At 42.5% G+C, this 26,828-nt stretch overlaps 1 protein-coding gene across 1 annotated transcript in view; it reads left to right on the top strand.

Moving 5' to 3' along the window:
* The window catches only part of LOC124623123 (prostaglandin reductase 1-like), a 45,236-nt gene extending 24,865 nt beyond the window's left edge, over nt 1–20,371 (top strand). Inside the window, exons 3-4 of the mRNA XM_047148913.1 lie at nt 12,251–12,601; nt 19,919–20,371. Coding sequence (XP_047004869.1) covers nt 12,251–12,601; nt 19,919–20,371 — 804 coding nt within the window. The remainder of the gene's footprint in view (nt 1–12,250; nt 12,602–19,918) is intronic.
* The last annotated feature ends 6,457 nt before the right edge of the window (nt 20,372–26,828 follow it).

The raw sequence follows: 26,828 nt of genomic DNA, 5'->3' as shown, positions 1-26,828 counted from the left end.
CTCCTTGTGCCTTTGACACTAGGTCCAGCTGTTGATACATGTAGCGTGTTGGTGTCGGGTAGTCAAGATCTCGCTAAGCGAGTACCCGTTCTCATTTCCCGATGAACATCTGCAATCGGAACATGAATTAAAGAAGAAACGTGATTATATTTTAATGTCCGGTAGATGGCGAGGTCGTTAGGTGACAGAGCACTTTGGTGCGCATATTGGTGGAGAGTAGGAAAGGAGGGTGATAAATTCCTCTGCACCTCTATATTATGTCGAACTGACAAGATACTAGCTTATTGGAAACTATGTTACATGGTCTTGCGGAATCGAAAAGTAGGTTTTGCAGACGGTACTCTAGTTGTACACCGCGTCCATTACTGCAAGTCGTGCAGGTAGAGAGAACGATGACGAAGCACCTGTGCCATCTGTTAGCCGCGCTAATTTGTTCCCCGGCTGTGTGCCGCATATGTGCTGACACAACAGATAACGCCACTCAAACAAAACAGACTGGGATTTTCCTCTTTTGGCGCAATCAAAGTCGTAGATAATAATCAAAACTCTTTCAGAAATGAGAATACATTCGTGCTTTGTAAAATCCATCGAGAATCAAATATTGTTGTTGTTGTGTTCTTCAGTCCTGAGACTGGTTTGATGCAGATCTCCATGCTACTCTATCCTGTGCAAGCTGCTTCGTTTCCCAGTACTTGCTGCAGTCTACATCCTTCTGAATCTGCTTAGTGTATTCATCTCTTGGTCTCCCTCTACGATTTTTACCCTCCACGCTGCCCTCCAATGCTAAATTTGTGATCTCTTGATGCCTCAGAACATGTCCTACCAACCGATCCCTTCTTCGAGTTAAGTTGTGCCACAAACTCCTCTTCTCCCCAATTCTATTCAATACCTCCACATTCGTTATGTGATCTTGGAGTGGTCGTACAGATGCATGAGATTACACCTATTTTGATAAATCATTGTGCAAGATCGTTCGGTCACACTAAAATCACAATGTACTCTAATCCAGCTTGAAATGATTTTGCTCACGAATCTTAAAATTCCCCGAAATTTGATCAGATCCAACGACAAATGGAAAGGATAATTTCAAGCTGATTACATCTCTTCAAGACAAAGTTCGAAGACCATAACGCTTGGTATGGGAAAATTTTAATTAATCATAAATATTTAATCTAAGCGCCTTTTTAGATTTCATCAACAATGGAGAAGGAACAACAATTTATTGTAGTCTACGTACCATAGAAGTAATTTTATTCAGATGAGCTCTCCATTGCGTAAATTAGCTGTTTACTTCTTGTACAGAATTATCTGTGATAATTATATATTCGTGATTTTGGTAAAATGAGGTTCGTGTTTTTTTCTTATGTTCTAGAAATTCGTAACGTTGGAAGCAACTACAATAGAATTCACGTTGTATCTCGAGTGGGGAAGAAAAGTGAAAATGCAGAATGACTGGAATGTTAGTTTTTTTATTATGAATTGTAGCAAGAGTCTGAAACCGTATTCTGTACGTGAAACACAGTCGCATTTTAGAAGGTATTTTTAATGGTAAAACGGAAGTATCATAAGCGGACGAATGTTTAGCCACCAACCGATGACAGTTGCCAATATTTCTGGTAAGAATTTGAAATGCTTATATGTCCGCGTGTTAATGAACAAATACTTCTGGTATCAAGAACAAAGACAAATCCTGCAAAATAAAGTAATAATGGCTTTTGTTTGTTTGGAGTTTCAGTGTAGTGACCTGATTTTTGGAAGCACGGTATTAATGTACTTGTACGCAAGATTTTTAGAGAAGAGTAGCGGCATCGCAGAAGTCTAGCAGCTTCAGAACAGAAAGCGAAACTCTCTGGCCAGAGTACATAGCACTGCAGTCGTATGTAAGCTGTCAGAGTACGGCGTGGAAGATACGGGTAAGGATGATGTAAAATCGCGCCCGGAATAAGGTCTAAGGTAAAAACTAAGACTTTTTATGTAATTGTTAATCAAATGGTTTTCTGCGATCAAAAAAAAAAATCTGCCGAATTATGATATAACGATGATTCGAAAACCGAGTTGCTATCGAGCTTTGCGGAAAATCCCAAAATATCGAGACCGCCAGAAAAATGTATACCCACTGTAAGAAAGGAAAAATATTACTTATGTGTTTATTTTACATATAATAATTGATCGCACATGTTGTATAACCTTTGGTTTAGCACATGGTTACTTAAAATGTTCAAAATGTTCACCGCTGGCGGCTATACACAATAACAGAACGATGAGCGGTCGTGGCAACTACGTTAGTGGAAACCGCTGCACATGTCACTGTAATCCCCTGGCGAAGTTCCTCCTGCATGCGTTGCTTGTGTCAGTAGACGTTATCTTTCACAGTTTCCCACAAGTCCATAGGTGTTAGATCTGGCGACCGTGAAGAGAATTCAATGGGCCCTCTTCGTCCAATCCAATGCCCCGGTAAATTGTCATCTAGGAAAGCTCGTACAGCTAGGTGGTAGTGTGGTGGCGCACCGACCTGTTGGTAGAAGACCACTTCATCAGCTCCATAAAGCGCACGTATACCCGGCAAAATTGAGGTGCATAACATTTCCAGGTACCCTTTTCCGGTGACAGTAGCATAAAAGAAAAAGGGTCCTGCTAAGCCTCTAGATGATAGTCCACACCACACGTGAACCCCTGGTAGATAGACTGTTTTATCCACATAAACATGCGGATTTACCGGTGCCCAGTACAAACTGTTATGCCGTTTCACGGTTCCATTAAGTTTAAATTGTGCTTTGTCACTCTTCTTCGTCACAAATTGTTCCTCATTAATCACCATTTGCTGATGCCCTTCGCAATATTGCATTCGGCGATCAGGATCGTCATCATTATTCGCGTGCAGTAATCGTGGAATGTAAACTTTGCAGATTTCAGAATTCTTCGTACATTGTTACTGCTATGAATCTTCCTGGCAGATTAAAACTGTGTGCCGCACCAAGACTCGAACTCGGGACCTTTGCCTTTCTCAGGCAAGTGCTCTACCAACTGAGCTACCCAAGCACGACTCACGCCCCATCCTCACAGCTTCACTTCTGCCAGGCTCTGGCTAAGCCATGTCTCCGCAATATCCTTTCTTTCAGGAATGCTAGTTCTGCAAGGTTCGCAGGAGAGCTTCTGTAAAGTTTGGAATGTAGGAGACGAGGTACTGGCAGAAGTGAAGCTGTGAGGACGGGGCGTGAGTCGTGCTTGGGTAGCTCAGTTGGTAGAGCACTTACCCGTGAAAAGCAAAGGTCCCGAGTTCGAGTCTCGGTCCGGCACTCAGTTTTAATCTGCCAGGAAGTTTCATGTGAGCGCACACTCCGCTGCAGAGTGAAAATCTCATTCTGGACTAGTACTGCTAACCCCCACTTCATGTGCACATTGCGTAGCAGACTTCTGTGAAAAGTTAACAAACGTTTCCAACACGAGAGCCGCCGAAGCAGGACTTGTAGCTGTATGCTGTCTTCCTGATCTTCGTTTGCGGATATCGCAAATCGTCCTACGCAATAAAAAATTGACAGTGACACGTTTAATTGTTAAGCAGGTTGGTAGTTCTGTTTCAAACTCCCGTCTCCATTGACGTTGCACTTCAACGGCATTATCAAACTTGAAAAACTACTTCACAATACATTTTCTTCTGTGGTCACCAGTCGCCTAGAACTTAGAACTACTTAAACCTAACTAACCTAAGGACATCACACACATCCATGCCCGAGGCAGGATTCGAACCTGCGATCGTAGCGGTCGCTTGGTTCCAGACTGTAGCACCTAGAACCGCACGGCCACACAGGCCGGCTGAGGATGACACGGCGGCCGGTCTATACTGTTGGGCCTTCTTGGACTGTTCAGGCGGAGTTTCTTTTGTATATGATCGTAAATTCATTTTAGAGGATCGTTAATGTAGCTTGCAATAAATTGTGTGTATTATGTTCTCCCCAGTGCTTTTCAGGAGTTCGTATTACTATAATACTTCGTGCAAACGATGTAATGACAATGCGTTACTTGCACTTTTCCCAGCGGATAGAATAGTTCATCATCTTGCAGGGGAGCGTCTGGGATATTATCATTTCTTCTTATGGTATTGCGGATGATAAAGTTTCAACCCTGCTGAAGGGCATATGTAATGTGCGACGCTGACAGCATATTTGATGAACTGGTACCCTTCGAAAAGGTACTCACTAAAAATGGAGGCACTAAACGTCAAATTAATAAGGTTCTGCAAGCGAGAATGTCGGACCACCCAAAGAAAAAGCAAGAAGAATGAGATGAAAAGTCTACGGCTTTTCTGCATGTGGGAAATGTTTTTACCCAAACTGCCAGAATAATGATAAAGTACATAAAGTACGTGTGATCTTCTTGCCACGGGCCAAGACAGCATCTCTTCTGAGATCTGTGGAAAATGGTCTACTTTCAATAAAAGCGGGCAAAAATAAAATGCCTTGTCGTTGTGGTAAGAGGTACGCGGGACAAACAATAAGCATCACGCGAGAGCGGTGCACAGGTCAACAGCGACACACCAGTGTTCTGCAGCGGCTCAACGTTGTACTCGCACTGGCCATTCAGTGGACTACGGGGACGTAGAGGTACAGGCCACAGCCTCATCCTATCGGTACTCAGTAGTTCAGGAAGCTGCGCAAACACGATTAGCAGACAGCCTACTCAACCGAGAGGAGAGTTCCCAGTTCGACAAATCATGGAAACCCTTTATTTCACGTCTGCGCCGCTGGAGGAATATTGTTCTGAGTCTTCATTGCCAGGCATTCCAACAAATGCAGTCCATTTTAATAATCATGCTCATAATTGGTGAGCTCTGTGGATTTGCTGGCTCTGCTTTATTTCACTCTTACTAGGGTACCGCGCCAATTCGTCACCACCGATTTCTACCGAATTCGGTGCACATTAGGGCTAGGCTAGGAATGAAAGTGACAGAAGTGGACGTTCCAGATTGTCACGCGTTTGGAAAAAATAGAATTTTTGCGCGGGTCGGGCGAGACATGACCCCTTTGTGTTGGCGGAGTTTTCAGGGGGCAGTTAGAGCAGCGGGAAGAGTACAGAACGGCAATCTGAGGATCCTGGCATCGATTCCCTGTCCGGTAACTACTTTTTATTTTCAATTTCTACGTTACTTACACCGGAAGCAAATCGAGATAACGCTCAGTATAGTGTATTTGATGTGATGAAACCCTACGCGCAGGAGAACAAATTTCTTCTATTGAATGACTCGTGGGGAGGGCATCAAACTCACAATTATACGACGAGGATTTGCGAAAAGTAATTCCCCACCCCCCTTCTCCTCCAAATGGACTCCCCTAGAGCCACCCTGTGATGTCCAATTTTATCGTCTGCTAAAACATTTAACCAAAGAGCATCAAAACTGCTCTTATCTCGTCCAGAGAAAAAAAAAATCACGTTCTGACCAGACTGCTTCAAAATATATTTCGCTGTACGTCACTAGCTATTCTCAAGAATATTTGGCGACGAACTACGCGATGAGAGACAACCTTTTATGAATGTAAGCCGAGTATTTTTTTATAGCAACTGTAAAAGAACAATGTAACGGCTTTATAAGGAGTGCAAGACGCCCAGAAAATTTCTGATTTCCCTGTTTTTACGATGAACGTTAGTCCAGAATGTGTAAATCATCAACTGTAAAAAAAAATAAGTGTCTAATTTTATATACGAAGTTTTCGTGCACGCCTTACAACCCCTTTTGGAAATTTAATTGCAATCCCACATTTTCCTTTGCCCTTTGTTCTATGAAAATATCAATAAACACAATACAGTGAGCATTATTTCAGTTGATGAGTACTCTTAGTACGACACAAAATTAATCGTAGCTGATTTTAATGCGAAGATAGTGAAGGAAGAAGCATTCCGGCCTACAATTGGGAAAGAAAGTTTGCATAACATTTCGAATGATAATGGCACAAGAGTGGTTAATTTTGCTGTTTCAAAAGACATGATTGCTGAGAGCACATATATCAGAAGGAAGGACATTCATAAAGCAATTTGGGTCTCTCTGGATGGACACACCCGAAACCAAATTGATCATGTTCTTGTAGATCGGAGTTGGCACACTATTTAAGAAAATGTTAGGACTTTGAGGGCAGCAGACTGCGATTCTGATCATTTTCTTGTAGGTGCCAAAGTTCACCAACGGCTATCTACAGCAACATCAAGGTGTCACAATGCAGAACTTGTTAGGTTCGACACTGACAAGCTAAATGATGAAAACTTTAGAAGAAGGTACATGATAGAAATTTCAAATAGGTTTGATGCTCTCAGGACACACGAAGATCAAGACGAGGATGTAAATAAACAGTGGATCTCTGTGAGGAATAATATCAAAGAGGCGGCGAAGGTCACAATAGGTAAAATTAAGAAGAACAGGAGGAAACCGTGGTTTGATGAGGAATGCAAGAAATTGGTAGAGGAAAGGAGAAAAGCGCGATTAGATTGGAATAGAATGGGAGACAGAAAACGAGAGGAGTTCTTGAACATGAGAAGGGAAGTTGGTCATAGGCTATGGGCAAAGAAGAGGGATTATTTGAACAACCAAATTAAAAAAAATGGAAACAAACAGTAAAACAAAAAACATTAGGGGACTTTACCTAGACATAAATGGTTATAGGAAGGCGTTCAAGGCAAGGACAAATGCACTTCGAGGGGATGCATGTATTAAATGTACACCAGGAAGCAGGAAATGAGCAGGCGTACGAAATACATACAGCAGAACCCCAGATACCTGAGCCAACGTTAAAGGAAGTAAGAGATGCAATCATCAAATTGAAAAACCATAAAGCACCAGGATGAGATTGCATAACTGCAGAATTAGTAAAAATGTGGGACAGAAATTGGTGGAAGTAGTTCACAAAGTGATAACTAAAGTATGGAACTCAGAGATGATATTTGAAGAGTGGCAGGAGTTGATTCTGATCCCAATTTTTAAGAAGGGCGACAAAACGGATTGTAGTAATTATAGAGGAATTTCGCTATTACTATTATCTTCCAAAATTTTCTCGAATATTCTGCTAAGCAGGCTTACACCACATGCAGATGAAATTGTGGGGGATTACCAAGCTGGCTTTCGGAGGAACAGATCAACTATAGACCAAATATTCACCCTGCGTCAAATTTTTGGAAAAGAAATGAGAATACAATTAACCATTTCATAATCTTTTCATAGCTTTTACAAAAGCTTATGATTCAGCATTGCAATCAAAATTGTACAGAATTCTTTTGGAACTTGGAATACCAAAGAAGTATGTTAGACTTATAGAAGGGAGTTTGAAAAACACAAAAGTTAGAGTACGCGTGGGGAAATTGGAGTCAGAAGAATTATGTAATAAAGAACGGACTTAAGCAAGGAGATGCCCTGTCTCCGCCTCTTTTTAATTTAGTCCTAGAATATATTGTACGAATGGTAGCAGATAATTCAGAGGGTGTGGAGTTAAATGGAAATATTAAGATATTAGGGTATGCAGATGATCTAAATATCATTAGCGATAGGGAAGAATTTGTTACAGCAAATGCGAATGCGTTAATCAAGGCTAGTGAAGATGTAGGTCTAAGGATAAGTGAAGACAAAACTAAATACCTGGTTACTACTAGAATGCCAACAGCAGTAGACCAGGAAATGTTAAGAGTTGCAGACATGCAGTTTGAAAAAGTGAACACATTTAAGTATCTAGCCGTGGCTTCGAGAAATGAGATTGAATCCGAACTGAAGAAGAGGTTACGGGCGGGAAATGCGTGCTACTTCTCACTGAATAGATTACTTTCATCACGGATACTGTCTAGGAATTTAGAATATACAAAACTATTATTCTACCAGTTATGTTGTATGGGTGTGAGACTTGGTCTCTCACTGTGCAAAATGAAAAGCCGTTTCGGGTATTTGAAAACAAAATTTTGAGGAAAATTTTCGGAGCAAAAAGGGATGACATTATCGGAGAGTGGCGAAAACTGCGTAACTAAGTGGTTTACGAACTCTATTCAAGCCCTGACATAATCAGCATTATTAAATCACGTAGGCTGGGATGGGCGGGTCACGTAGCTCGAATGGTTGAGGGCAGGGCAGCGCGCAGAGTACTGGTAGGGCACTTTTAGGGAAAACGTCCAGTGGGGAGACCGAGGCGTAGATGGGAGGACAATGTGAAGGATGATTTCATGAGCCTAGGTATTGAAGGTGAATGGAAGGAAATAGCCCAAGACAGAGACAGATGGCGAAAATACGTTGCTGCGGTAACGGACTCTCGAGTCCGGTGTGATCAGTGAGTGAGTGTGTGAGTGATTGATTATTTAGGTTTATTTGCAGTGTAAGGAACATAAAAACTAAAAATAAAAATAAGTTCCTACACAGAGAAACGATCCCACGGCCCTCGGCTGACTGTTCAGTACTCTTTCCCGCTGCGCCAACTGCTGCAGAGGAAGTACGATAACATAAACAGCTCGTGTTTCACCCGATCCGCGCCAAAAATGCTACTCTTTTCTAAGGATTTGGGCATCTGTAGCACCCACATCTGTCACTTCCATTTTTGGCCGAGCCCTGCATGTACCATAAATCTAGACGAAAACGGTGATGACGAAGAGGCGCGGTCCCTTTCTGAGACTCATGAAGTTTTATCTATGACTTGACACTCCTGTTGTTAGCATAGTCATCTCAGTCGTACTCGTGATCCTACTCCACGTGTTAAGTCAAGTGGTTTATATTCTGCCAGCGACTCACCTTGAAGATGGCTATCAGTCATGGCTATCAGCTACGGTTATCAGCCTCGATATCAGACGTGAATTAACACTATTCCGAATACGCTCGAAAAATGGTGGAATAAGATGTACGGATCACTTTACAAACTAACAAAAAAGGTAGTAATTACTATTTTATCAGTTTTGCCTATTGATTGTTGTTTTCGAGACAATATATACATTGCCAGTCTTCGATATAAAAGCTTGATAAAGCTGGAAGATACCCTGAAGAATATTGTAAACAGACTGTTTTGCAAGCTAAACTTACGATATTCTAAAAAACACGTTTTAATAACATACACATTTATTTAGCTTTTGAGCTATTCGAACACAGTCTCAATGACACTAGGTAACAGATACATCAAAATACATCCAGGTATAGTGAAAAGATAAAAGTTATAAATATAAAGCTGTGGGACACTAGTTATACTTTCACATTCCAGTATTAAAATAATAAAAAAAAAAGTTTAACTTTTGGGTCATCGGAACAGTGTGTCAATAACAATAGATACCAGATACCTCAGAGTACATCCAGACATTATTAAAAACAATAGTTATAAATATAAAACTATGGGTCACACTAATTCTACTTTCATATTCCAGCAAGAAAATCATAAAGAAAACTTTAGTAGCATATACTGGTAGATGTAAAGCTATGGACGTGGGTCGTGAGTCGTGCCTGGATGTCTCAGTGTGAAGCGCATTCGCCGGCAAGACACTTAGGTTCGCCGCGCGGTTTGAGGCGCCATGTCACGGACTGCGCGGCCCCTCCCGCAGGAGGTTCAAGTCCTCCCTCGGGCATGGGTGTGTGTGTTGTTCTTGGCATAAGTTAGTTTAAGTAGTGTGTAAGTCTAGGGACCGATGACCTCAGTAGTTTCGTCTCTTAGGAATACACACACACATTTGAACATTTGAACGCTTAGGTTAACCCAATCTGGCACACAGTTTTAATCTGCCGCGATGTTTCAGTAGTAATAACAATAATAACAATAATACACTACTGGCCATTAAAATTTCTACACCACGAAGATGACGTGCTAAGACGCGAAATTTAACCGACAGGAAAAAGATGCTGTGATATGCAAATGATTAGCTTTTCAGAGCATTCACACAAGTTTGGCGCCGTTGGCGGCACCTACAACGTGCTGACATGAGGTAAGTTTCCAACCGATTTCTCATACACAAACAGCAGTTGTCCGGCGTTTCCTCGTGAAACGTTGTAGTGATGCCTCGTGTAAGGAGGAGAAATGCGTACCATCACGTTTACGACTTTGATAAAGGTCGGATTGTAGCCTATCGAGATTGCGGTTTATCGTATCGCGACATAGCTGCTCGCGTTGATCGAGATCCAATGACTGTTAGCAGAATATGGAATCAGTATGTTCAGGAGGGTAATACGGAACGCCTTGCTGGATCCCAACGGCGTCGTATCACTAGCAGTCGAGATGACAGGCATCTTATCCGCATGGCTGTAACGGATCATGCAGCCACGTCTCGATCCCTGAGTCAACAGATGGGGACATTTGCAAGACAACAACCATCTGCACCAACAGTTCGACGACGTTTGCAGCAGCATGGACTATCAGCTCGGAGACTGTGGCTACGGTTACCCTTGACGCTGCATCACAGACAGGACCGCCTGCGATGGTGTACTCAATGACGAACCTGGGTCCGTGCGTCTGTGGAAAGATAATGCGCGAAGCATGCAACAACTGCCAGTGTCATACCTTTGCAAAAGGTCCGGCAGAGAACCTGAGACATTTCTGGCCCCATGTAAAATCGCGAAGCATATCTAAGGCTTTCATTTATTCCCTTGTTGACCAGTTTTTTTTTGTGGCAGTTAAAGATAGCAAAACGAAAGCCGAAGCTTCAAATTTCGCATTCGAGAAATCGATCACGCAGCTGAATCGCACAAACGTGGCGTCATTTGAGCACTGGACAGATGCCTGCGTGGACGACACAGTAGTACGTATCTGTGGCGTGTTGGGGAACAGCTGAAAGATTTGAAAGTAAATAAGTCACCAGGTCCGGATGGAATCACAATTCGGATTAACAGCGAGTAGTCTAAGGCACTGGCCCCCTACCTAGTTTGCATTTATTGCGATCTCTCGCCAAGAGACTGGAAAAAAGCGCAGGTGACTACTGCACATAAGAAGGTAAAAGAACGGATCCGCAAAATTAGAGACCAATATCCCTAACTGCCGTTTGCTGCAGAATTGTTGAGTATATTCTCATCTCGAATATAACACATTTTCTTGAGGCCGAGAAGATAATGCCCACGAATCAGCATAGTTTTAGAAGCATCGCTTGTCCTTTTCTCACGTAATATACTGCGAACTACGGATGAACGCCAAAAGACAGATTCCGTATTTTTAGATTTCCGGAAAGCATTTGACATGGCGTCCCAGTGCAGGCTATTAACGCAGATACGAGCATATACATTAAATTCATAGATGCGTGAGTGGCTCGAAGGTTTCTTAACTAACAGACGGCGAGTTTTCATCATACCGTTAGCAGTGCCCCAGGGACGTGTGATAAGACCGCTATTGTTCTCAGTATACATAAATGATTTGGCGGACGCAGTGGGCAGCAATCTGGTGTTGTTTACTGAAGATTGCTGTGGTGTACTGTATGGTGTCGAAACTGAGTGACTGTAGGAGGTTACAAGATAACTTAGGCAAGATTTCTAGTTGGTGTGATGAATGGTAGCTAGCTCTAAATGTGAGAAAATGTAAGTTAATGCGGATGAATAGAAAATCCTAACCCGTAATATTCGGATGCAGCATAAATCCTGCTTGACACAGTCACCTCGTTTAAATATCTGGGTGTACCGTTGCAGAGCAATATGAAATGGAACGAGCTGTGAGGACTTGGTAAGGAAGGCGAATAATAGCCTCTGGTTCATTGGGTGAATTCTACGAAAGTGTGGCTCATCTGTAAAGGAGGTCGCAAACAGTATGCTGGTGCAACCTGTTCTTGAATAGCGCTCGAGTATTTGGGATCCACATCAGGTCAGATAGAACGAGGACATTGAAGCAATTCAGAGGCGAGGTGCTATATTTGTTACCAGTATGTTCGAACAACAGGTAAATGTTACGCAGATGCTTGGGGAAATCAAATGGGAATCCCTGGCGGGAAGGAGACGTTCTTTTTGAAGAGCACTATTGAGAAAATTTAGAGAACCGTCATTTGATGCTGACTGCGGAACGATCCTCCTGCCGCCAGCATACACTTCACGTAGGGACCATAATGATTAGATACAAGAAATTAGGGCTCATACGGTAGCATGTAGAGAACCGTTTTTCCCTCGCTCTATATGCGAGTGGCACAGGAAATGAAACGATTTGTAGTGGTACAACGCACACTCCACCACGTACTGTACAGTGGCTTGTGGAGTATCTGTGTAGATGTAGATGTTTGTGGTGAGGTGTTTATTCGTTGTTATGCAGTGATATGCAGGTAACAGAATATTATCCTCTGCCCACAGGTGGCCCGCATCGTGGAGAGCCGTGCTGCGGGCTCCCCAGTGGGGCGGTACGTGGTCGGCTACTGGGGGTGGCGCGACCGCACCGTGGCCGACGTGGGGCCGGACGCGCCCTACTTCATGTCTCCGGCCATGCTGGTGCCAGACCTGGGGGAGCTGCCCCTCTCCCTCTCTCTGGGGGTGCTGGGCATGCCTGGAATCACGGCCTACTTTGGACTGCTTGAGGTCTGCAAGCCAAAGAAGGGAGAGGTCGCCGTAGTCAGTGGGGCAGCAGGTGCTGTGGGGTCCATAGTCGGGCAGATAGCGCGCCTCAAGGGGTGCAAAGTAATTGGCTTCGCGGGATCAAACGCTAAGGTAAGACACTATCATGTTTTGGTTTCACTACACTGTATTGCAAAGAACGTAACTTCAAGGAAGAGAACATTTACATGAATTCAGACATGGTACCTGATATTCTGTTTAGTTGAATCGAGAATGCCACCAAGCAGACTGTCGAATGCCTAAAACTGGACTGCATCTGTTCTTCCTGTAGTCTCATATTTCTGCAGAACAAGCAGGTCCTGTCACAAGTAAAACTACTCGAGAGACAAGCCTGAATTTGAGGCAGGTAACTGTAAAATGTCGTGAATTTTGTGCCCTGCTTAAATTTTTTTCCTAGATTATAAAAAAGACCTTTGATTGTGTCATGTGGGACGAGTAGAGGCATGTGCTCAATGATTTTGGGGTTTCGAAGTACCTAGTATCATTATTGAAAGATCTTCGTAGCAGTCATACCGAAACCATAAAGGTGGATGGTGAATACTCTAAATGCTTAGACGTGACAAATGGAGTCAGTCAAGGTTTTATACCAGGGCCGGCCGCAGCCTGCCACACTTCGTGCTGGCTGCTTTGCAGGCCCAGGCTTGGTCCGGTCCGCCTTGCATTTGATCATTCCTTTCTGGAAGTACCCGGTACAGCACGACATTTCATTTACACCACTGGCCTTTAAAATTGCTACACCAAGAAGAAATGCAGATGATAAACGGGTATTCATTGGACAAATACACTATACTAGAACTGACATGTATTTACATTTTCACTCAATTTGTGTGCATAGATCCTGAGAAATCAGTACCCAGAACAACCACCTCTGGCCGTAATAACGGCCTTGATACGCCTGGCCATTGAGTCAAAAAGAGCTTCGACGGCGTGTACAGGTACAGCTGCCCATGCAGCTTCAACACGATACCACAGTTCATCGAGAGTAGTGACTGGCGTATTGTGACGAACCAGTTGCTCGGCCACCATTGACCAGACGTTTTCAATTGGTGAGAGATCTGGAGAATGTGCTGGCCAGGGCAGCAGTCGAACATTTTCTGTATCCAGAAAGGCCCGTTCAGGACCTGCAACATGCGGTCGTGCATTATCCTGCTGAATCGTAGGGTATCGCAGGGATTGAATGAGGGGTAGAGCCATGGGTCGTAACACATCTGAAATGTAACGTCCACTGTTCAAAGTGCCGTCAATGCGAACAAGAGGTGACCGAGACGTGTAACCAATGGCACCCCATACCATCACGCCGGGTGATACGACAGTATGGCGATGACGAATATACGCTTCCAATGTGCGTTCACCGCGATGTCGGCAAACACGGATGCGACAATCATGATGATGTAAACAGAACCTGGATTCATCCGAAAAAATGACGTTTTGCCATTCGTGCACCCAGGTTCGTCATTGAGCACACCATCGCAGGCGGTCCTGTCTGTGATGCAGCGTCAAGTGTAACCGAAGCCACAGTCTCCGAGCTGATAGTCCATGCTGCTGCAAACGTCGTCGAAATGTTGGTGCAGATGGTTGTTGTCTTGCAAACGTCCCCGTCTGTTGAATCAGGAATCGAGACGTGAATGCACGATCCGTTACAATCATGCAGATAAGATGCCTGTCATCTCGGCTGCTAGTGATACGAGGCCGTTGGGATCCAGCACGGCGTTCCGTATTACCCTCCTAACCCCACCGATTCCATATTCTGCTAACAGTCATTGGATCTCGACCAATGCGAGCAGCAATGTCGCGATACGATAAACCGTAATCGCGATAGGCTACAATCTGACCTTTATCAAAGTCGGAAACGTGATGGTACGCATTTCTCCTCCTTACACGAGGCATCACAACAACGTTTCACCAGGCAACGCCGGTTGGGCTGCTGTTTGTGTATGAGAAATCGGTTGGAAACTTTCCTCATGTCATCACGTTGTAGGTGTCGCCACCGGCGCCAACCTTGTGTGAATGCTCTGAAAAGCTAATCATTTGCACATCACAGCAACATTCTTCCTGTCGGTTAAATTTCGCGTCTGTAGCACGTCATCTTGGTGGTGTAGCAATTTTAATGGCCAGTAGTGTAGTATTGCAGTGTGTCATAAGCTGGTAGGCACGACTCTTTACAGCTGGGCAGAATCATGGTGTCAGCGCTGTCTACCGTCCGCTATTTGTTTGTGGTATGACAGACGTTCACAGGTCCAGTGGCTGTTAGCACCAAAAAATCAGTCTAGCAATCCATCGTGACAAGCCTTTAAAAAGGAATGGGGATGACAGAAGATAGGGATTATTATTCCCAATATGTCTTATGCATTTGCATAAGTGATGGGTACAGCAAATTTGCTGTGAAACTAAACTGAAGGGCCAAAGATACTGGTACACCTGACTAATATCATGTAGGGCGCCCGCAACCACGCAGAAGTGCCGCTAAACGACGTGGCATGGACTCGATTAATGTGTGAGGTAGTGGTGGAGGGAACTGACACTATTAATCCTGCAGGGCTGTCCATAAATCCGTAAGAGTATGAGGGGATGGAGACCTCTTCTGAACAGCATGTTTCAAGGCATCCCAGAAATGCTCATTAATGTTCACGTGTGGGGAGTTTGGTGGCCAGCGGAAATGTTTAAACTCAGAAGAGTGTTCCTGGAGTCACTCTGTTGGACACGTGGTGTATCGCATTGTCCTGCTGGAATTGCCCAAGTCTGTCAGAATGCACAATGGAAATAAATGGATGCAGGTGATCAGACAGGATGCTTACGTACGTGTCACCTGTCAGTGTTGTATATAGACGTATCAGTAGTCCCATATCACTCCAGCTGCAACCACCCCCACCATTACAGAACCTCCACCAGCTTGAAGAGTCCCCTGCTGAAATGCAGAGCCCATGGATTCATGAGGTTGTCTCCATACTCGTACACGTCCATCCGCTCGATACAGTTAGAAACGAGATTCGTCCGACCAGGTAACATGTTTCCAGTCATCGACAGTCCAATGCCGGTATTGACAGGCCCAGGCGAGGCGTAAAGCTCTGTGTCATGCAGTTATCAAAGGTACACGAGTGGGCCTTCGGCTCCGAAAGCCCATATTGATGATGTTCCTTTGAATGATTCGCACGCTAACACTTGTTGATGGCCTAGCACTGAAACCTGCAGCAGTTTGGGGAAGAATTGCACTTCTGTCACGTCGAACGATTCTGTACAGTCGTCGTTGGTCCCGTTCTTGCAGGATCTTTTTCCGGCCGCAAATATGTCGGAGATTTGATGTTTTACTGAATTCCTGATATTCACGATAGACTCTTGAAATGATCGTAAGGGGAAATTCCCTCTTCATCGCTGCCTCAGAGAGGCCGTGTCCCATCGCTCGTGCGGCAACTATAACACCAGACTCAAATCTTGATAACCTACCATTGTAGCAGCAGTAACCGATCTAAAAGCTGCACCATACACTTCTGCCGTATGTAGGCATTGGCGACCGCAGCGCCGTATTCTGCCTGTTTACATATCTCCCTATTTGAATACGCATGCCTATATCAGTTTCTTGTATATTACAATACCACGCAGAAGCAATTTAAAGAATTAGCGAACAATGAAAGAGCGAAAAATTACAACAATCGACAGACGGAATTCACTGTTCTGCAGATCAAGAAGCTTTTTGTGCTACATGAACAGGCGTGCCACACTGGTAGAAATGAATGGTACGAGTAGTAAAATTGCTGAAGTCGCTCACATTATTCCACTCTCAGTTGTAGCAGTTTTCGATGGAACTGATCGAAGGTATGGAGACTTTACATATCAAAGTACGTCGATTAAGTCAATACGCTATTGGTGAATTTATGAAAAAGAGGAGGACGGGGTGTTTGGAGAGGAGGCTTGAAAAGTAGATCATCCAGAAAGGACTGGAGACCTATTATTTTAAGTGGACTTGACTGCACACTGCCCACAATAAGACATTGCAAGGGAGAAACATCTTTTTTCTGATTTTATGGGAATGCATTCAAAAAGAAGATCGGATTATAGAAGGAACAAATTCAGACAAACACAGTCCAATTCCCTAAGCTCGCTGCTGTTAAGGAAAACGCGAGGTTTGAAGAATTCATTGTGCCCATGAAAGAATTACAAGGATAGTGTGCTACGACAGTCTGTCTGTCTTACAGGTGTTCTCGAGAACGTTTGCCGTCTCAGTTGAAAGCGCTTCTGTGCATGTGCAATTAACTGTAACTGACTGATCTGAAAGGTAGTTCCCGTTCTAATGAGAAATATTTTTGCGTTAAAACTGTCTAGGACGTCTACATTGCTTTCCCCTCGTAGAATTTCCAAGTCTCCATAATGAGGTTGGAAAAGTGCTACAATATTTCGACCGCCATAATTGTGGGAAACACATTTTTCTATTACGAAACTAAGTGAATCATGATTTACAGCAACCTGAGTGCGAAAATCTGTGAATCTGTCGGTGTCTGTCCTTACGCCGAGAATTTGTACCGCACAAAAATTATATTTTGTTTTCAGCGCGTCAAAAATAATTACAAAGCGCAAAAAATTGTTTCGTTCGTGATCTTTGTTGTTGGGAAACGTGAAATATAAAAGCAAGTCGTATATATTGCGACTGCACTACCATTTAAATGTTCTGTGTTCGCAGTTCCCTCCTCTTCCCCATTCACATACAGACAGCTTGCTGTGATCACGACGGTAATGTGCAGCGATGCTGAGCGCAGGAAAATGTAATATCTACTCTTTGCAGATGATAGTGCCCTTATTGTTGGAGATGGGGAAGAACTTATTGATCTGTCCTCCAGAGTGAAGACTACTTGTTTAAATTTAGGTCTCTAGATAACCACAAAAAAGCCCAAACTAATAGTTATAATACACCAAGATATAGATCAAATGCAACTAGCAGGCTGCTTAACAGATCTGAATGTACTGAATGACTATACCTGTTTACGATCTCTGACAAATGACACAGGACAGTGTGATAAAGAATTAAGGCGAGGAACCGGATTTCCTGGTCCCGACGTTTAAACTCACAAAGGTCTGGCAGAACCGGGCAATATCCAAAACAATGAAGATGCGTCTGGTGGAATCATTCTTGTACAGTCGTGAGACGTGGGCCATGAAAGCTAGTGGCAATAGTCGAACTGATACCTTCGATATGCGGTCGCGGAATACGTTATACGTATCATGGACAGAAAGAAGAACAAATGCTTCCATTATAGAAGAACTTAGAGTCATAAGAAATTTATCTTCCCATCTCATTCAAAAATATTTCTAGGTCTTTGGGCACATTTTGGGCATAGAAGCAGGCAGTTTAGGGAGGATCGTCTAGTGAGGCAAAATCGTAAGCAAAAGACTACGAGAAAGAGCAGCAAAGAGATGGTTGGATCATGTGAGGAAGATAATCACTCTACCTCTCTACATTATTTTAGAGAGAGTTAAAGATCGAGGTGGATGGAGACGTCTGGTCGAATATTCAGTTACTTAAGAAATAAATGACGAAATGAGGTGACGATAATCAGTAATGAGTGAACCAACTAATGATGATGATGAAAAGGTCCAGATGGGGTTAGCTTAACATACAGTGTCACTACCAATTCTGCTGGGTGTTATTTATCCAGATTTCATTAGAAGAGAGACAAAAAATAATGAAACGAGTATGTGCTGACTGAGAATATGGTAGATCTACGGACGCATTGTGCTCAAAGTAGGGCCCTACATTCACAGTGGATTATACATGTACATGCAGATGTAGAAGCTGCGTGTATGGTATAGCATCTGATCTGCACTTAATTGAATAGTGTGGCTGAGAGCTGTAATGAATATCTGAGGCACATAGTATTGGACATGTATAGTTATCAATGAAGACATAAAAGAAAGCAAGGACAAACTTGAAACTCAGCGTCTATATGAGTATGGAGGTTTTTTAACTGATGAATTAGCTATGATGAAGAGTGTTTTGTTTCCTCACCGTATACTGTATTGATAACACATTGTTAAATCATTTTCAAGCGATTAACTATCTATTGGGCGGAAATTTCACATACCCGAAATTCCTTTCTCTCTCGATCTACTTACAGAGTTACAAATGTCTTTGATCTTGGAGAGTATAGCCAACTACAGCTACTCGAATGTGACCGCCCTATCTGCTTTTTAGGAACAACGATCAATGCTGATCCTATGGAACAGAATAAATCATAACATATCTGGAAGTTATTAAAAGAAAATAGTCAAAATAGAGAACACTACTACATTAATAATATCACTTTTATAAGTGCTTGTCAAATGAAAATGATTCCAATGGAAAAAAGCAAAAATGATTCCAATTGAAAAAACCAAGTATACTTCATTATTTAAAAAGTAATCGGAGTAACTGCCAATACGTGTAAACCACTGTGGGAAAAGATGGCCACTACCTTCAGCGAAATAAGGAGCAGTCAAATGGAAATGAGATAGGGGGGAAAAATAAGTCAGCTGTTTATTATTTCAAAATTAATTGACGTACCTATTAACACATTTATTCCACTGTGAGACAAGACAGTCGTTGCCTATATGGAGACACGTTTGCGGTTGCCTACAGAATCTTGGTTGTAACCAGACGTGCACCTCTCCGTCCGAAGAAAAGCAACGGCTACGAATGTCTTTCTTCAGTGCTCCAAAAATGTGGAAATCGCGTGGGGAGAGATTGAGACTCTATGGAGGATGTGTGAGGACTTCCCAGAGAAACTTCTGCAGCCCACTGGAAAAAAAAAAGAACTTGGCAACTTGCCAAGGGTCAGGCCCACATATTACTAAGGTTCTTCGATTTCGCTGCAGAAGTTTCGCTAGGAGACCCTCACACATCCTGTATAGAGTCTAAATCTCTCCCCATGCGATTTCCACCTTTTCGGAGCCCTGAAGAAAGACATTCTTGACTGCCAATTTGCTTCAGATGGAGAGATGCACACCTCAGTATAACCAAGATTCTGTAGGCAATCGCAAACGCTTATCCACGAAAGGAACGACGATTTTGTCTCACTGTGGAGTAAACGTGTTAACAGTTACGTTGATTAATTTTGAAATAATAAACAGTTGATCTACTTTTTCCCATCTGTCTCATTTCTATTTGACTGCTCCTTATTATTCCAGAATGAAAAATAAAGCGCAATTGGAAATAATAATAATAATATAGTACAAAAATCTACCACACTTTAGATGTATTATTTATGGAGATAGAAAGGGGAAGGTGTTGACTGTGGACCTATTAGTAAGAACAGTCCTAACATTCGCGTCGAACGATTTTGAACAGTCACCTACAAAGCAAAATGAGTTAGTATTATTTCAATAACCATTTACGAAAATTCAGAACTCACGCTTCTAGCTGCGTAACTGGCCTCTCTTCCGCAGGTGAAGTGGCTGAAAGAGGAGTTGGGATTCCATCACGCATTTAACTACAAGACGAATGACGTCACAGAGGCGCTGAAGCAGGCGGCACCTGACGGCGTCGACGTGTACTTCGACAACGTGGGCGGCGAGCTGAGCAGCGCAGTCATCAACAGCATGCGAGAGTGGGGCCGCATCTCGGTGTGCGGCTCGATATCTGGATACAACGAATCTAACCTCCCGAAGGATACCATCATCCAGCCCGCAGCCATATTCAAGCAGCTCCGCATGGAGGGGTTCCTGTATTCACGGTGGCACAACCGCTGGGAAGAGGGCATTACCCAGCTGACGCAGTGGGTCCGAGAGGGAAAAATCAAATACCGTGAGACTGTAACAGAAGGGTTTCAAGACACCCCCAAAGCCTTCGCCGGTATGCTGCAGGGTGACAGCTTGGGGAAGGCTGTTGTTAAAGTGTGAAGAACCGTAGTGTATCGGAAACACTTTCACAAGCAGGACAAGGACAATTTCTTTCAGTATTTTGTACACAGTACATCAAGAGAAAGGTGCATGGTTGCAATGGAATGTTCTTCAAAACTTATGTTTGTGGTTTCAGTTTTTCAATATCATTCCACATCATTATAAAAATTGAATAAATACCTGAAAATAAATATTGCAAGTGGATAGTTTGTGTTGTTGCCCCAGATGATAATTATACTAATATTTTGACAGGATTTGTAAGTAAGAAGTAAGTTTAAACAGTTTATTAACAGAGGCGGATTATAAAACATGCATGCTACACGTACCCATCATCACTGTGTCTGACATCCTAATTATGGTCGTATTGAAAGGCTCCATGACGAGCTAAGAAAAGAGACATATTTGCGCCCGAGGCCACGCTAGTTAATACTGTATGCTGCGGACAGTGGCCAGTGGCGTAATCTGCATCGCAGTGTGGCCGGATGCGCATCTACTGACCAAGCAAATTGTCAGCATTCCAAACAGGTTGGCTGGCGAGCGCGTGTATCGTACCGTACGCCTGCGCACAACCCTTAAACCCTTACATCACTTTTCCCAGAGAAAAAGAGCAACCATAGGTGGCTTCAAACGACCCCCTGGGCGTTACGAATCTGTTTCGCCATTTGCGGCATCAGAAGGCACTGCAACACGTATTTCGTTTGCAAATACAGTAACGTTTGGTGCAAAGAAATGAGCCTTCAGGATGGCAAATGGTTCAAATGGCTCTGAGCACTATGTGAATTAACATCTGAGGTCATCAGTCGCCTAGAACTTAGAACTAATTAAACCTAACTAACCTAAGGACATCACACACATCTATGCCCGAGGCAGGATTCGAACCTGCGACCGTAGCAGTCGCTCGGTTCCAGACTGTAGCGCCTAGAACCGCACGGCCACTCCGGCCGGCTCAGGATGACAGTTTCATACATGACCAATGCTGTTGACAAAAGACAAATTAATAAAAACAATAAAAACACAATACTGATAATCAAGTATGCATTAACATTGCTGGATGAATCGAAGGACTTAATTCTATTCGCTGCTACAATGAAGTTTAACTCATTATTGCAAGAGATTACATTTTCAGGGATGTCCTTAACTAAATTATTGTCTTCAGGAAAACTTGATAAGGAATGCTTTCCATATTTTAATATGTATGAATCATTGTAATAAACAGATAACGTTCTTGTTAATGGCAAATGTCCAGTGGCATGTAGTTGGCAATACACTAGGCATATCAAATAGTTCACACGATAAATCACAATGTGTGGCATTCAAGATTAATCTGCTATTATTCAATTTGAGTGTAAAGGGTACCTCAGGTGCATCATAATTTTTACATGTAAATGTGACATCAAGCGTGGAGTTAAATGAGAAAATTATACCCTCAGAACATCGTTTAAGAAATGGATGATAAAGATGTGTTAAAATTCTACAGCAATCATCTCTTGGGGAATGATTCATAAACAATTCTTTCTCACGGCTGTACACTCTACTGTCTAAGAATACTGCCGATTCAGGGCGATTAACTTATGACTACATTTACACATATGCAAATCACTTTCATTTAGGGACACAAAATATCTTCAGTCCCTGCTGATCAGTAGGTAATCATTCAGTACATACTTTGCATGAGTACCTGCCTGTGTCCATTTCATGGGGTAAGTATAAATCTTACACATTTCAAAATTATGCTTTGATCTAGCAATGAGAATAGAAACAATAACAGTTAATTCATCTTCAATAATTAAAGAGTGTGTGGAGGTTAACTTATAGTAATCGTATAAATTGTAAGAGTTAAAACAGGGTAAATCATAGTATAGGTGACATCTAGCTTTCGCTCAATTGATTTTAGGATCTGTAAAATTTGTTCTGGATGTAGTAGTACACAGCTCAAACAATCATTTGAACTACTTTCTAAGGCTGTTCTTAAGTTAAGGGCATCAATGATAGCATTTGGTGAACTATCAGTAATCCTTAACAAAAGTGTGTTTAAATCAAAGTGTGCACTGACAGCATTTAATCCTTGCAATAATTCTTGGATATTTGCGTTAGTTTCATTACGAATTACGTGGAAATGTAAGATAATTTGCTTTACAATCTGTTCAATGAAAACTGTGTGGTTAGTAATGGTTCTTTGCATATTCATTAATACGATAATTTCATTAGAGAGGTTAGTTGAATCTGTACTGGACTGTTCTTCAAGAGCTAATATTTTGCCTTTAGCTTCCAGCAGATCTCGACTAGTTAAAGTACCAAATACAGACAAAGGATACTCCCTCCAAAATCAAACCAGGCACGTTTATGCCTAATTAAAGTTTTGTGTGACAAAAGCTTTAAAAAACGGTAAACCTCTTGCTCATAATTAGCAAATGTAGACTCTACCTGCATTTTAGCTGTGATCCAGTTATTATACCAAGATTTACCCATTTCCAAAGTTGTATCGTTACCCTTAACAGAGCGGATTAGATCAACTTGCTTCTTTACAGAACTGAACTGTTACTGGATTTCTCTCAGATTGTACTTGAGGACAAATTTTGAATTAGTTGTTGAAACTACCATGTCTGATCGTGGTTCAAACAAAACACCTGTACTCTGTAGTACTGTTACTGCAGCATTAGTAGAATACCCTATCACAGCAAACATTAGAATAAAAATGAACATGGTTAATTAGTTCCAAATACTAGAGCTAACAATAAACGTAAAATAAATGAGTTTCTTGTGGTAACCTGTGGAACAAAAGATTTAGTTTCACTTTGCACTCGTGCAATAGCTTCAATACTAAATTTTCACAACACATTCACATACTCACATGGCTGAAATAAACATACGCATTGCACTCTCACACACTACACACGTTTACACAGATTGTAAGGGTGTCTGGAACAGGATCGCTCGGAACGTGGCGATGCCTCGGCCTCGAAGTCTGGACTGCGACCTCGCCACTCTCGCTTCCTGGGTTTGAGAACAGCAGGTCTGCCTCTCGGTCGGTCCTCGTCGTCTTGCGATACTACAGGAAACCTACCCAGAAATGGCTTTACACGACTCACATGAAAGACAATCGAACGAAAGGGCAATTTGAGCTTAAGAGTGACTGTCGACAACACCTCCAATATTGGATATGGTCCTTTCCAAAACTTCATAAATTTTTCACTTGACTCTTCTTTAACTCCACGTTGCTGAGATACACAAGATCTCCAACTCGATACTATGGCACTGCTGCTTGGCTGTCGTGTTGTCTTGCTTGCTGAAGAAAGGATTGATGATTTCGCTGTTTCACTCCCCTCCGCGCTTCCTTTAGCTTGCGTGCTAGATCCCTTACATGTTCATTGCTGATTCCGGCAGTCGATCGTGCAAAGTCCAAGGGTGAGTGCATTCTTCTTCCGTAGACGATTTCATATGGACTTAGGCCAGTTGAGCTGTGCATTTTGGCATTCTAACAACTTATCAAATATGGTAAACAGACATCCCAATTGTCGTGTTTGCTGCTTACATAATGGCTAACCATTTTAATAATTGTTCTGTGGACTCGTTCGACTCTTCCATTTCCTCCAGGGTGTGCTGATGTATTCCTTAACTGAGTTATTTGCATGAGCTTACAAGTCTATTTAAGTAATTCACTCATAAAATTCGTTCCTTGATCACTGATTATACTTAATGGTGATCCAAACTTAAGAATCGATTTTTTTACAAAAACTTTAGCTATAGTCTCAGCGCTCTGATCAGGTACTGGTATCATGAGAAGGTATATAGAGAAATTGTCTAACATTGTCAATATGTATTTGTTTCCATCTTTAGTCTTAGGCAACGGCCCTGTGACATCTAGTCCTACTCATTCAAATGGTTCACTTGTCTCTGGCAGTTCTTGCAATGGTGATCTACTTTTCCCTACAGTGTGCCGTCTGTTACAGGAATCACTTTGTGAAACAAACTCGAAAACGTCAGCTTTGCGACTCGAGCACCAAACAGTTGAGCTGTTTTTATGTTTGTTGCTCTTTTACCACAATGTCCTGACAACAAAAAATCGTGTTGTTCTCTCATGATTTGCTCTTTCATGCTTTCTGGAATAACTAGGCGGTTTCCTTTACTAGTGATTTTGTACAATAATCCATCTATTTCGACAAAACTATGATCATTTTTCCATAATATGCATCGTGGATCTTCTTCTTGAGCTGCCTTTAACTCTTCTTCTCGACTTATTGTAAGACAAACATTGACTTCTCGACTCATTGCATCAGCATTCAAATGTTATTTACCAGGTCGGTGAATAACCTAAAACTGGTATTCACTCAGTCTTAATGCCCATCTTGTTAATCTGGAACTTGTATCCTCTAAGCTCAATTACTATTTATGTGCAACGTGATCTATAATAACTGTGAATTCTCTTCCTGTTAAGAAACATATGTTATGTGTTATACCAAAAACCAGAGCACGAAGCACAAAACTCCGTCTCAGTAGTAGTATAATTACATTCTGCTTTGTTTAATTGTCTGGAAGCAAATGAGATTGGATGTTCATGACCATCCACTTCTTGAGACAAGATTGCACCTATAGCAAAATTGGATGCATCTGTTAAAAGAATAAAAGGTTTACTGAAATCCGGATAGGCTAACGTTGGGGCTGTGGTTAGAGCAGTTTTAAGTTGCTCCATTGCCTTTTTGCACTCTGTTGACCAATTAAATGTGGCTCCTTTCTTCAGTAGCTGTGTCAATGGAAGAGCTATACTCGCATAACGGGCTATAAATCGTCTGTAGAAATTTTACAGTCCCAAGAATGAATGTAGTTCCTTCAAATTCACAAGAAACCAACAGGGGCGAAACCACAACATCGGTCTGGCTGGTGTGAGCTGCGACGCCGTGAGACGGGAGATCGGCGCGCCTTCCTGCGTCCGTTGAAGCGGCTGGCAGCAGACGGTTCGGGAGAGCGTTGGGGGTGCTGCGCCAGGTCTTCGACAGAAATCGCAGTTTATTAGAAGTTAAGAGGTTGGAGATATGTTGTTTCATTTACTTGTTAAATTCTACTTGTTTTCTTGGTGAGGTCACCAGCCGCTTTGTTTGGGGGTCGTCCCACCATTCTTCTCCGTTTGCCCACCCGCGTGAAGGTGGTTATTTGTGAATTGGGTGGTCCGTTTTTCCCTTGTGGAATTGGGGAGGTTTACAGCAATCTGCGGTTCGGGTTGTTTAGTAATCACCCCCCCTCCCCCCCGCCACTGGTCAATCTGCCGTACGCTAATAGCTGCCTCTGTCATGTTTGTCGGATTCGGTGTTAACGAATTTATAGAATTAAGGTAAAGGCCGAATTCCTGAAATATGTTTTTATCTTGCCTATCATCTTGCGAGGCAGTATATGTGTAATGTAGGGCATGTTGTACATTTCATGTAAGTCTGAATTTCATGGGTTTTATAAAGTTGCCACCCTTCAACCGTAAGAGCCCTTTTAAAAACAAATTGCACTTTTTGTGGCAAATAATTTCTTAGTGTCAGTGTTTGTACCATTTCCATCCCTCTTACGGGGTGCATAGTTAATGTGTTTGTGTGAATTGTTAAAATTTTTGGTTATAAGTAATCTGGTGTGTTGCAGATTTGTACCAGTGTAGTTTTTCAGAGGTCGTTCGTGACTACGGCCGTGTTGAAAGGGAGCGGAAGCTTCTCAGCCCGAAGGCTCCTACTGTAAATAAATTTTTTTGTTATTCTGCCTCTGAATAATGGTAACTTGATATTTCGAGGTTGCTTTCTGATTGTAATTTTAAATCTGTTTTTGAAAAGGCTTTTAGGAATAAAATTCACGTTTGTTAAAGGTAATTTTATTTTCCATCAGTTACTTCCTGGCAATACTTCCACGTTCACCTAGTGTGATTAAATATGTTAATGTCCTTGGTGAATCGCTAGTAAATAAATTCCTTAAGAAAAGATTTTGAAAGTCTGGCATCCTAATTACGGTCGTATCGAAAAGCTCCATGGTGAGCTAAGAAGAGAGACATTCGCGCCCGAGGCCGCGCTAGTTAGCACTGCCCGCTGCGGACGGCGGCCAGTCACTTACCGCTGCGTCGCACTGCGGTCGACGCGCGTCTACTGACCAAGCGAATCGTCAGCATTCCAGACAGGTCGGCTGGCGAGCGCGTGTTACATATTGTATGGCTGCGCGCAACCCGTAGACCGTTACAATATTATATGTTTAGTATTTTCTACTATGTCCACCATTTCACTCAGCCATCGAAGTATACACTTGAGTTTGTATTATTCATAAAAGCAGCCCATTCTGAAAGCTATACTTGTAGAACCATACAAGAATAAGACGATGTATAGGAGTGTTTGATGAAAGTGTGACTTGTGTGGTTATCTATCAGGACTGATGTGGTACCTGTGTATAGTGTTATACCATAATCTTCCTGATGTGTTGGCAAATGTGCCAACACCTT

The sequence above is a fragment of the Schistocerca americana genome, chromosome 7, assembly GCF_021461395.2.
Source record: "Schistocerca americana isolate TAMUIC-IGC-003095 chromosome 7, iqSchAmer2.1, whole genome shotgun sequence".
Taxonomy (NCBI): domain Eukaryota; kingdom Metazoa; phylum Arthropoda; class Insecta; order Orthoptera; family Acrididae; genus Schistocerca; species Schistocerca americana.
Note: the sequence above shows the minus strand (reverse complement) of the source record. Positions and strands in the feature narration are given on the sequence as shown.